Raw genomic sequence first — 12,570 nt, 5'->3', positions numbered from 1 at the left:
TACCAGGTCGGAAAAGACAAAAAATACTCACAGAAAAAATTCGTATGAGACCAGACTAGAAAAATGCGACCAGAAGTCTAGAACCGATCAAAAGCTAGAAAAACCCGACTAAATTGGGTGAAGAGAATAGAGTGTGGTACGGTGGAAACCATAGGGATTGGCAATAATTGAAATTTGTGCAATTTGTGCAATTTGTGCAATTTGTGCATGCAGTTATGCCTAGTGAACTATATAGTGCAACGGAGTAATGGGCATTTCTTCTTGACGTAATTTTTGAACCAAAACTATGTGTCGTCTTTCAATCTTTCCCCATTATTGACAATTTGAAGTATTGTACACTTAAAAAACGCATTGTGTGGTTGAGAATTAGTATTAAATAAAATGTGGAAGATATATTACAACTATCTTTCATGCGAGTCTGAATCTTCTGTCCCAAATCCATGTATCACTCATGTGTCATTTCTTTCTATTGGTTGGTAATAATGTACTCCCTCTGTCCCTTAATACTCGCACCGTTTTGACTGGACACGTTTGCCAATGCACAGCTTTGACCATCAATATTTCTAACTACATATTTTTAAAAACTTATAAAAATATTAATATTTTGAAAATATATATTAAGATGAAGCCAACAATATACTATATACTAACATTAGCTTTCATATATACTATAAATAAAACAGGGTCAAAGTGAATTATGTATATAGTGTAAAAAATCAAAACGGTGCGAGTATTAAGGGACAGAGGGAGTAGTTTTTAGAAATGAAAATAAAAGTGGTTGACTGATTACAAATATCAACCAATAAAATGAAGTGACACACTGACACATAAGTGATATAAACATTGAGGGATAGAGGATTTTTTACTCATATGTTGAGATGGATCGAATTATATGCTTAGAGCAACATCAAGAGGGTCTTACATTAAAAAAAAATCTCATATGTCATATCAGCTTTTCACTAATATTTAATCAATTAAATTTTGGTAAGACTTCTTAATAATCATTCAAATTTAGTTCTTTACCCCTCAAACTCATTTAAAGCATCTCAAATAATATAACATTTTAATTTATTTATTTTATTTAACTCGCATATTGAGTCTTAAGTTGAGTTTTAGTTTTTCAAAACTCGATTTAAGACTTTCTTAAGACTAACCCACTTCAATACTTCAAATTGTTATATCTGATCTTAAGAGTAGTTGAGTCATATGCCATATCAGCAAAATTCAAGTTTGGCGCTGATTTTTTATAGAGTTATAGACTTTTAGTCCAAGTTGCACGTAGTAAGTACTCTTAGTCTCTTACCCTACGGCCTGGCCAACGGGCCGGGGGTTCATAAAATTAACATTAACCTAAATAAAATGATCGAATGAAGCTATATACTACATATAATCATGGAATTTTTTTTTTTAAAAAAAAACACGATTATAGAAGAAAAATAAGCAAATTATAGATCATAATATACTTAAATAGAGCCTCATATGATGAATAATATCAACTTGATCATAACATACGTATATGTTCCATAAAGATGCCATAAATAAAATCGAAACTTCGTAAATTTAAATTCATATATACTACGTACTACATAGAAGAAAATGTGATCTTACCGAATTAATTACCGGCAAGTAAATGCTAAATTGAGGCCGGCCCGGAGCTAACTAAGAACTAATGACTTTCCGGTGATCAAATTAACAAGATAATAATAGTACGTTGATATAATAATGGACTAGACTTGGAAAACTATATATAGTAAGTATGTGATCATATTTCTTTTAAGCTGGAATGCATTAATTAATCAAATTGGTAATAATGTGTGAAAGGTGTGACAAAACATAGGAAATATAGTGCAAATCTTAGTCTACTCTTGGACTTATTACAAATTCATCGTGTAATTTTAGACATTTTGTTCCTATTTAGATACGTAAAGAATCATTTTTCGCCTTTTAGCCCTTTCCTGTTGTACGGAGTACTTCGTATATGTTAATTATACGTGTAGGTTTTCGTCTGTTGTGTTGCCCATAGAATGATTTTGGATTTTGAAAGAAATTGAAATCGGAATGGGTTGTCTGGGAAGGATTGCAGCGTAGGATGACAATTCGGACCACATATAGAAGATCGTAAGTTAGAAGGTTAAATGTGTATCAAATAGCAATGAGAAGAATAGCTTCTCAACTCACTTTAAAAGAAATATACAAATACTGAATTTTCTAATTTTTAAGGTGAAGCGAACGCTCCTAAGAAGAACTCACGAGTACACAACAAATGGCATATGTGTCAGTGTACTTTACAAGAATTAGAATTGGACATGCATGTGTCTGGTTGTGTAGGCCCACATGTCAAGCCCACGTGCTTTGTGCCTTAACGTGACGTGCCTAAAACGGGTGAAGAAAAGTTGTATTATATCGGGCTGGTGACTCTCTTCCAGTCTGTCTCTCGACAAGAGCACAACCTGACCACCGTCACGTGATGTGCCTGATCATTAGCAACCCTACTATTTTTTTTGTTTTTGATAATTGGTTAAAATTAAGTGTACCTACGTACTGACCGACCCGTCGTGATAGCGTAAGGCCCGTGCCATATTTGTAAAATGATGTCCGTGAACGACCACGGCCCATCGTCGTATCTCTCATTTCGTGTCGGACTTATAACGTGCTTGTGCCGTGTTGGGCCAATTTCATGCCGGGCTCGGATAGAAATGCCCAGCTCTAACAAGAATTATGATTAGCAAATTTCAGCCCATGCGTATAGATATGGGCTCCATCAAATTTGAGTTTACTTTGTTCCTTGCCACAGGCCCATAGCCCATCTCTCCCAATTAAAATGGTCCCAGAATAAAGCCCAATACTTTTCTTTGTTGTTTTAATTACTCCATCCTTTAGGACTTTAAGAAGTTCTTTAGGATTAATCAAAAGGTTTTAAACTCAAATTAACTGAAACTAGAAACTTAATGGTCATACCGTTTGACAAAAGATTTACTACATGTCAACTCGTATGTGGTCATCTCAGTTCTCTTAGCTAGATACCAATCATATCGAGCTAAATAAAATTATTCATATTACACGTATCCTGACTTTATGAGGATCAAAATTCATTTCTCATGATAACTCCCTCATTCACAAGAACCTTGACCCTATATATAGCCAAAATCGGTACCTAATAATTCCTATATATGAATAATCTGAAAGACTCCTTGAACCATACATATAAAGGTTAAGATCGATAAAGTACGAGTTTAACAATTTTGTCGTTATTTGCAAGGGAAAAAAAACGTATTAATAGCGTACACCTTCATATTATTCCTAAACCTTGTACAAAAAGGTATTTTTTAAAAAACTTATAATTAATTCATTGATAAAAAAATTATACGACATTTACAAGAGAGATCTGAATCTATCAAATACATAACAAAAAAAGTACTTCATTCCCATGCATAGGGCAATACCCAGATAAGTAAAATTATTAATTATGCGTACCATGAGGATTGTAATTCATTTCTCATGATGACTCCCTCATTCACTGGAACCTTAACACTATATCCAAAATCCGTACCTTATAATTTCTATATATGCATAACTTGAAACACTTCTTGGACCATGCATATAAAGATAAAGATGGATAAAGTACGAGTTTAACAGTTTTGTCGTTATTCGGAAGAAAAAAAATCCTATTAATAGCTTACACCCACATATTATTCCATAACTTTTGTACAAAAAAAGGACTTCCTAATCCCATGCATGGGGGCTATAATGCTATATGCCTATATATCGATCACTATCTGGGAATTCTTTTCCATGCATGGGTCAATTTGCATAATAATGTTCTAAGAATGGTATATAAATAAATAAATAAATAAATAAATAAATAAATAAATAAATGCCCATAAGTCTACATGACTATATCTAGCTAGGACCATAAATATGTGAACTACATAATGTCCTCATAAATTCAGTACTAGATTCATACTATCACACATAAAAGTACTATTTATGAATGTCGATTTCATGATCAGGAAACTATACATGAAGAGAATATATTTTAATTTCATGTCTAAAAGTAGTGTTGATCGATTGACATTTATTAATGAGTTTCTTTTATCTAATTAAGTTATTCCTACAAGAGGAAATATGTATATGTAGGAATATTATTGATAGTGATTTTAATAAACTTATCGGGTACAGATATTTATTGTACAAAACCAAATTTAATTAGTTATATGGAAAAGGGATTGAACAAGGTATCACGTAACTAAGTAACTAGAGTTCAAAACGAGTAATATTTGCTTGATGGTGAAAATGCATGTTTGTACCTTGGTTGAATACATTGCATAAGTTTTATCTTTTTATTTGGGTTGTAAATAGACCTGGTAAAATTGTCCTTAAGTGATTGACCCCAAGTGATTGTTCTGATCTGATACCCGATTTTGACTCGAAGCAACGATGCGAATTGAACTTAACGCGGCTAAACCCCAAATTGATATAAATCGGAACCAAAATAGACATATATAAAGTCGACTTAACCGGATATATATGACCCGATACCTATTTGTCTGAACCAAGTAATTGAACATAATTGACATGAACCGAAGTAACCGAACCGAAATGTCGGGTCCACATACTAGTTCTACATCATAATAATGTAGTATTGTTAATCACTAAACAAAATAGTGTACTTTTCCATCATTATAACTACTAATACATTATTGAATGTTTTTTCGGAGGATGTCCTAATCTAACCTGAAAAAACTGATCTAGTATACATGGCTCCATCTTAACTGAATTAAACTCTTGACATCTGGATGGACCCACCCAAACCCATACCAAGCCCGAAGTGTGAATGACCTAAAAAATTGACTTGAACTGAATTGACCCAATCCAAAACCGATCCAAACGACTCATTTGTCAGGTCTACTATATATAGTAAATAAGCCTTCATGTACTTTGTGTTTCATGGATAAGCATGAGTTGAAACATTGATCATTAGCAACACATATACTCCATAAAACGTGTAATGAGCCACAAAGACGATAAAAATTATAAATGGAGGCGGGATTTAATGTCATGCACAAGTCTTTAGTTTTAACCACACCTTAATGCCTCAATGGTGTATTACTTGCTTATGTATATGCCCCTTAATTAATTACTCTATCTTCTACACATATAATTTTGTTTATTATCCATTAAAGACAAAAAAGAGTACAACCACATGATTAAGCTTAATTAAACAATAAGATTAGATTTGTTACCCACTTGGTGGCCTATGACATAAGACACGACAGCACGACCAAGTCACGAATCAGTTTGCTTCATAATCAATGTGAATCGTACCATAACCTATGACAATCATATAGTGTCAGCTTAATCTTCATTATAGTAACACTAATACAGAGTAATTAATATTTTTAATACAACTAACTATAATTAATTAATTAAATATATGTTTTTCCTGTCGTAATGTTTATATGTCCAATTGTCTATATAAAAGTATTTGAGTCATCCATTTTAACTTAACATCAATGCAAATGGCAAAAATTAATTCATGATCATAAGCTAGCATATTTGAAGTAGGAGTGGGAATTCGGGCCAATGGGTTGGGTTCGGGTCATGTTTCAGATTGATTTTGGATTGTGTGGTGTAAAACTTGTTATTACCACGAAATATGATAAATGTGTCAAATTGGGTTGAATACAGGTCATTCAGCTTCGGTTCAGGTTGACTCATTTTTCCTCAGTAATTTTAGATCGAGTTATCGGATCGGGTCAGCAATTGTCACCCGCCCCCTAGCTAACTTAAACCAATTGTCACCCCTAATTTGTTGGTTCCTTGTGTTACACAAGTACATGTTTACATTGACAGATGACCAGTTCTGAATTCCATTAACATTAGAAGTTGTACTACTTGTAAGTTAAAAGAGTTGTATTGGCATAGTTAAAACTTTACGTGATGCGGAGTACTTTGTGCAACCGTTATGTTGTATGTAGTATAGATTTATGATTATTGAGCTTTACAGTGAAATCGTAAATAAAATTAAACAAAAAAAAGACTAAATGGGTTATGTTTTTTTTAAAATTGAGAGAGATAGAAAGAATTAGTCACTCACTTGAACTTTAATCCATTTTATAGCCTTTTAATCTCCTGTTGTGTGCTAACACATTTCTTATATTTACAAAGCATATATATATGAAAGGAAAAGGCTAAATTAAAACCCTAATAAATCAGCTGTTTTGTAAAATTCGAAGTGACAATCCTTACCTTATCAAACCTGAAAAAAGGTTTTAATAAATTATAAGAACGACACTTCTATTTTAAGAAACACCCAATAATTTACTCACACTCGAAAAGATATTACTCCTAACTAAAACCTTCTAGAACATTACTAAAAAAAGAAAGTTTGAGCCTTATTCACCCCATTACCCCAAATGTTCTGTCTTCCCATATTACTCGGCGCCTCATGCGCCTCCGCCAACGTTGCTGGAGCAGAACCATACATTTCACGGATCCCAATATCATACCCGGACAACCCATTTTCCTCCAATTGGACCTCCATTTTCACATTCGGGTCACACCCTTTATTATAATATCCAACATGATTCTCATTGTAGTAATAACTATTACTATGACCACTACTACTAGGACTAGGACACTTTCCTCCTCCATTTAGCTGCTCCATACCCGTTAAAGTACCCGAATCCGCCATCGAAATGTCATGATCTTCATCCATTGAACCACTACCAAAGCTCTTCTCACCATCAAGATCTTCAAACTCTATCTTCACCCCATTATTACCACTTAACCCGTACCCGTACTTAGGAACTGGTACGATACTTGTGGGTGACTCTATCTTTGGTGACGGGATCGGATCGGGCATGGTGATCTTGACCCGAGGCCCACTTGAGTTACGGGTGGGTGGGCACGGGTGGTGGTGGTGGTCAGTATAGGTAACTATGTAGATAAGCGGGTCTATGGGGCTCCGCTCCACTTGCTTCCTTGCCTTGCATCCTTTTATGCTACTACACCTGTAGTAGTTCCTGAATAACAATACAAATCGGTAAGGCTCATTCGATATCACTGTCAGTTTTTCAGTTTTTTATTTTTATTTTGGTTTAGTCAGTCATATAATTTAGATTGAATCGTGAACTAATAAACGTACTTATAATAATAACGTTAGATTTTGAAAACTACCCAATAAAAACTGGAAACTATGGCTTGTTCGGTATCACTGTAAGTTTTCAGTTTTTGGTTTTTTTTGTTTTGAAAGTCATATGATTTAGATGAATCATGAACTAAATTTAGTCATAATTATAGTAATCATGTTAATTATATAAAAAAAAACCGTTATAGTAATTATGTTGATTTTGATAAACCGACAAAAAAAAACTGGAAACTACTTTGTGTGTGGTTTTCATATTTTTGTTTTTAGTCTTGTAAAAAATAGAAAACTGAAAACAAAAAATGATACGGAATGAGATTTTTGCGATTTTCATATTTTGGTTTTTAGTTTAGAAGAAAAATAGAAAACTATATCAAAGAGGCGTAAAACACATTATGTCCGGGTTTAGTTGTCACATTTTAATAGTTTGCCAAAAATAAAATTTATTTTTCATGCTACTACATGTCTACATCGGTAACTTGTAATACTTCCTGCAGTATAACAACACCAGTAAGTAAAATTCATTCCATTCGAATTTAATTGTCACATAATTTAATATTTCGCAAAAATAAAATAAAATTTAGGGACGGAGGGAGTAACTTGCTAGCTTTATTTACCTCGGATAAGGAGAGCCTTTGATAGGTTTCTGACCGTACTTACGCCATGCCCATTTATCATTTTTTGAAAGTTCTTCCAAAGTATATTTCACCACCCTTCTATCTTCAAACTTCCTGCAAAATAAAAAAAAATTAGGCAAATTAAGTACTTAATCATTTTGTTTAATTCAAATTAAAGAAGAAATTAAAGTGGTAATTACTTCTTCTTATAGATACAACCAACGGCAGTGGAACTTGAACTCTGCTTTGGACTGATCTGGAAATTTCTTAGATGAAGATTTTGCTGATCAATGAGCAGATCAAGATTGTTATTACTTGAATTAATCCCAGAAACTTCAACAACAGGTTCAGCTTTGATAGTAGTACTAATAACGGGACCATGATAAGTCATCAAAAAGGGTTTGTACAAATTCGTAAGCTCGTCTTCTGACACGCTACCATCAGCAGCAGGCGCAACGCCTGCTGCTGATGGTAGCATAAAACCAACCGAATTGTTCTTCGGAACAAATTGGTTGTAAAATGGGTTTTGAGAATAAGACTGGCTTGTCCCGGGACAACCGTGATTGGCGGCGGTGGTGGTGGTTGTGGCGGTGGTGGCGGTGGTTGTTGTTGTTGCAGTTAGTGTACTCTGATCAGCTCTGAGTTTAGCTTTTCTAGCACACTCTTTCACCACGGCTAACAGAGACCAACAATCGTTGATCTCTGTTGTTTCTCCCATTACGACGAACTATTCTGAAACGGAGGAAGTATGTATGAAACTTTGATAAAAAAAAAATGTAAGTTTTTTTTGTTTTGTTTTTGTTTTTGTAATGGAGGCGCTGACTTTTGAGAAAGGGGGAAAAATATTTTTTAGAGAGAGGTTTTGGTGGGGGTGATGAAAGCAGAAAGACTTGAGAGTAGACTGAAATTGAGTAATTATTTATAGTGAGGGAAAATGGGGTTACATTTAAGGTTTGGGGGAAGGAAACCAGTGGTTTTGTAACAAAATATACTGCTTTTTACTTGTGTTTTTACTTGTGTTTTGTTTTATTGTTTATGCTTTAATTGGTTTCTCACGTTTTTCTTGTAGTAACCATTTCCCATGGTTGTACCAGCTTCTTTTTGTGAGTTTTGTGTCTTGTAACATTTTGAATTTTACACTTGGCTGTTTTACATGTACTTTTTACCATTATTATTATGTTTAACTAATTATCCCGTGTTTAAAAATAGTAAAATTTGATATTTTGAAAGTATACAGTTTAGGTAATCTAACATACAACTTTTAACAACTTATCATTTATTTTTATACTACGTACTACGTGGTACTTCGAATATTAGTAAAAGGATTTGATCAAAATAAGGCATGTGAACGGTGCAAAAGTCATAACGTAGCAATTAAAAGAGAACAAAAGAAGTAAATATAATCTAAAGGCGGGAGATTAGTCCACTCGCCGAAGGCGGTGGGAACTCCTCGTAGTAGAACAAAAAAAATAATCTAAAGGCTAAAAGCACACGTGGATGTCATATAGCTTAGTTGGTAAAATGTTAAAGGGTGGTACCCGAGAACTAGTGATCAAATCTTGTGTATATCATTTATCAACTTGTTTGTAGCTCTCTCTTATGCCAACAAAAAAGAATCTAAGAGAATCTTCATTGAGGAGAGAGAATATTGATTAATCTCGATCATTGCCTTAATTTAATCGCTACACTTTAAATTTTTACTCTATTTATACTGTTAACCATAAATTGTCTATATTAGTTTTGATTATGTACTCTGAATGAGGTTAATAAAAAGTACTCATATGTAAAATGTTGTTAGATTTGTCTCGATAAGTAGGGTCAACAAGGGTAAAGTTTAGATCCTTAACTTTTGGTAGACAAGAGATTCTAAGGCAACGGGCAACCCCCGTGCCCTGGGCCGGGTTAATTGAGCAATGAGCATGCAGGAGAATGGACCGGCCCTGTTTTGACAAGCTCTCTTTCCCACTGCCTTGGCTTGTTTGATCGAATTGATAGACCCCTACTTAGCCACATGGGCCCACATCCCATCGAGTTCAATTTATTTTTATTTTTTGTTTTTTTATAAGGAAATAAAAAGTAGATTAGTCTCGTATTCAGGTTTAATGGTTTAATTAGGCGTTATTTTTATGTAATTTTCTAGAAAAGGAAAATCAATAATTGAATTATTTGGTATGTGAGGTAAATGTAGTAGTGGTAATACAATACCATTTACTCCTTCTTGAGTTTAGTATATCATAAACAAATGTTCTTATAGTTTGGATTTTCGGAGATTTAAAACCGTTATAAATAGAATGAGTAACGCGTACTTATACATCTACGTTGTGGTACTGTGTACGGAATATAAAAGATTGAGTAACCATGCATGAATAAAGATTCGAGTAACGACAAATAGTTAGGTCGAAAGTCTGCTTAATTTCGATGTTTCCTTTACTTATTCGCGTCAACAGATACGACAATAATGACGATTTTGATGCTTCCTTTACTTATTCGCGTCAACATAATACGACAACAATGGTAATTTCAATGCTTACTTTAATTTACTTATTCACGTCAACAGAATACGTCAACCATGACGTCTTACTAAAACGATTCTTACATATATATGACACATAGACTTTATGTGATCAAGATACTCCATATAGTCTATACAATGCATATTTTCATAAATTTTCATTGTGTTAAACTAGCTCAATCCTAATGAGAATATGACTATAAACAATTCCTGCAATATTTCATCATAAAATCAATTGGTAATACGTGGAGTACGTATTTCAGAAGTCATATACATTGAATCTTTCATCTGCATTTCCCCTGCTTTTCGTCAATGTAGGACAACTAATCTCAACTTACATGTGAATTGAAACTACCATGTTCTCTCTCAAATACACTAAAACATAGAAAGTAGTACTAAAGAAACGTACGGAGTTCCTTAAAACAAGCAAGGCAATAAGTATAGGCATAAATTTGGGCACTCACTTTTGACATGGAAAGGTTTTGCATGAAGGGCACATAGCATGTAGCTAAGCAAAATGCCAAGTTAGTAGAAACATTGCAAACGTTCTTCAATTTTGAATTCTACGTATGAACACATGCATGCACTTCGGTGTGAAGATCCTTTAGGGATAAAGTTCTTCTATTGGCTTCTTGTAATTACTTCCTTGGGTTTCATAAACTAGGTTGTTACTCTCTTCATTCTTTAATATTTACAACAGTTTTTTTTTTTTTTTAGGGAAAAATATTTGCAACAGTTTGATAGATATATTTGTTAAGAAACTAGTTAGACTGTAATTATTGTAATTACTCCGTATATACTACTCTGCACCTCTGTTTCAAAATGATTTTTATATTTTCCGTTTTAATCTGTTTCATAATGTTCTTTACATTGTGATTTATACTATTTTGGAATATGAAAATTTATTACATTATCCAGCTTCTCCTACCCCACAACATTTACAGTTTCCCACTATTTTTCTCCTTACTAGCTTTATTCATTTTTTTCTTACACCTACTCATATTTTTACACATCTCTCTTACTTTTTCCGTACTTTATTATTTTCATCCACATTTTAACACATTCTCCATTTGTTATCTTAATATTTTTGCAAATAGTAATTATAAAACATATGTAGTATTATTAAAAACTATAAAAACAAATATTGGTAATTAATTAGTGCAAAAGTATACATTAAGAGAGTAATCCAACAACATATCAACAATAACATCTAATTGCAATAATATTAAGAAAATGTGGTCAAAGTTAACATATAAATATTGCAAAAGTCAAATTGTAGCAAGTATTCAGGAACGGATGAAGTAACTCTCATCATCTCATGAGATTTACTCCGCTCTTCATGTTTATTTGAATTCTCAAATGGCACACAAGGTAGGAATGAGTTTTGGATCCTCTGGAGTTCTAAAATAACTCTACAATTTAGAGTTTGAACAATATCAACCATTGAATAAAAAATCAATGGCTCATATATTATCTTTCCAAAATCTCCCATATTTTTTCTCATCAATATTCACTTCCTGATTTTCCCTTTCCACTAATATGAGCCATTGATTTTAAATTGTATGGTTTGGATACAACTCTACCTTGTAGAGTTTTATTAAAACTCTAGAGGATCCGAACTCGTAGAAATATTAGGAATAATAAATGGAGGAGATGACAATGAGTTTTATGTAGGTTTTACAAGGAAATTTTCATGTTAATTGTCATGTAATCATGGTAATTATTATTATCATCCATCTCTAATTGTTATTATCATTATTTTTATTACCCCCTATAAATTCAAAAGGGAAACAAAATAAGTATGGATTTTGAATGATGTTGTATTACACACTAGCAAATTGTAAATTTTTTCTAACAAAAAATCTTGAACTCGATCAATTAAAATAGTATCAGTCATTTCGATTTCACATTAAGTTGCATTTTTATTATGAGTCTGTCTTATACAAAATTTTGCATATAACTTATCATTCGTTTCAGCTCCTTATTAGGTTTTTTAATTATAGTATTATTAGGTTGTTTTAGAAAAAAAAATTGCATATAACTTATCATATGTTTCAGTTGCTTATTAGCTTCTGTTATCGTCTTTTCAATTTCAGCTAAATTATCAGTTTCATCTCCATTTCAATTAGTGTTACCAAACAGACTCTGATCGAGTCGACTTTTTCTCTATTTCTTTGGCTTAACTAGACAAAACGGTTTTAAAATTTGAAAAAGAAGTGCTAACATACTATTGTCATTTTCATACTAGATCGCAAAACTATACCAAGTATTTATCTTTGTTATGTAGATTTAGT

General features: G+C 32.9%; 1 protein-coding gene across 1 annotated transcript; it reads right to left on the bottom strand.

Annotated features, from left to right (window-relative positions):
• Positions 1-6,093: 6,093 nt before the first annotated feature.
• Positions 6,094-8,745, bottom strand: LOC110784089 (WRKY transcription factor 72B). The gene is made up of 3 exons (XM_021988494.2): positions 7,965-8,745; positions 7,765-7,878; positions 6,094-7,025 (listed from the first exon to the last, which is right to left on the bottom strand). The coding sequence occupies exons 1-3, from the start codon at positions 8,480-8,482 to the stop codon at positions 6,374-6,376; spliced, it is 1,284 nt and encodes a 427-aa protein (XP_021844186.2). The 5' UTR covers positions 8,483-8,745; the 3' UTR covers positions 6,094-6,373.
• Between the last annotated feature and the right edge of the window lie 3,825 nt (positions 8,746-12,570).

Source organism: Spinacia oleracea, chromosome 3, assembly GCF_020520425.1.
Source record: "Spinacia oleracea cultivar Varoflay chromosome 3, BTI_SOV_V1, whole genome shotgun sequence".
In the NCBI taxonomy this organism is placed as follows: domain Eukaryota; kingdom Viridiplantae; phylum Streptophyta; class Magnoliopsida; order Caryophyllales; family Amaranthaceae; genus Spinacia; species Spinacia oleracea.
This window is presented reverse-complemented; position numbering and strand designations above follow the sequence as displayed.

Coding starts and splice junctions, on each gene's coding strand:
- LOC110784089 (XM_021988494.2), bottom strand. CDS start 8,482: ATGGGAGAAACAACAGAGATCAACGATTGTTGGTCTCTGTTAGCCGTG. Junction 7,879..7,964: donor GGTTGTATCTATAAGAAGAA/GTAATTACCACT, acceptor TTTATTTTGCAG/GAAGTTTGAAGATAGAAGGG. Junction 7,026..7,764: donor AAAGGCTCTCCTTATCCGAG/GTAAATAAAGCT, acceptor ATTGTTATTCAG/GAACTACTACAGGTGTAGTA.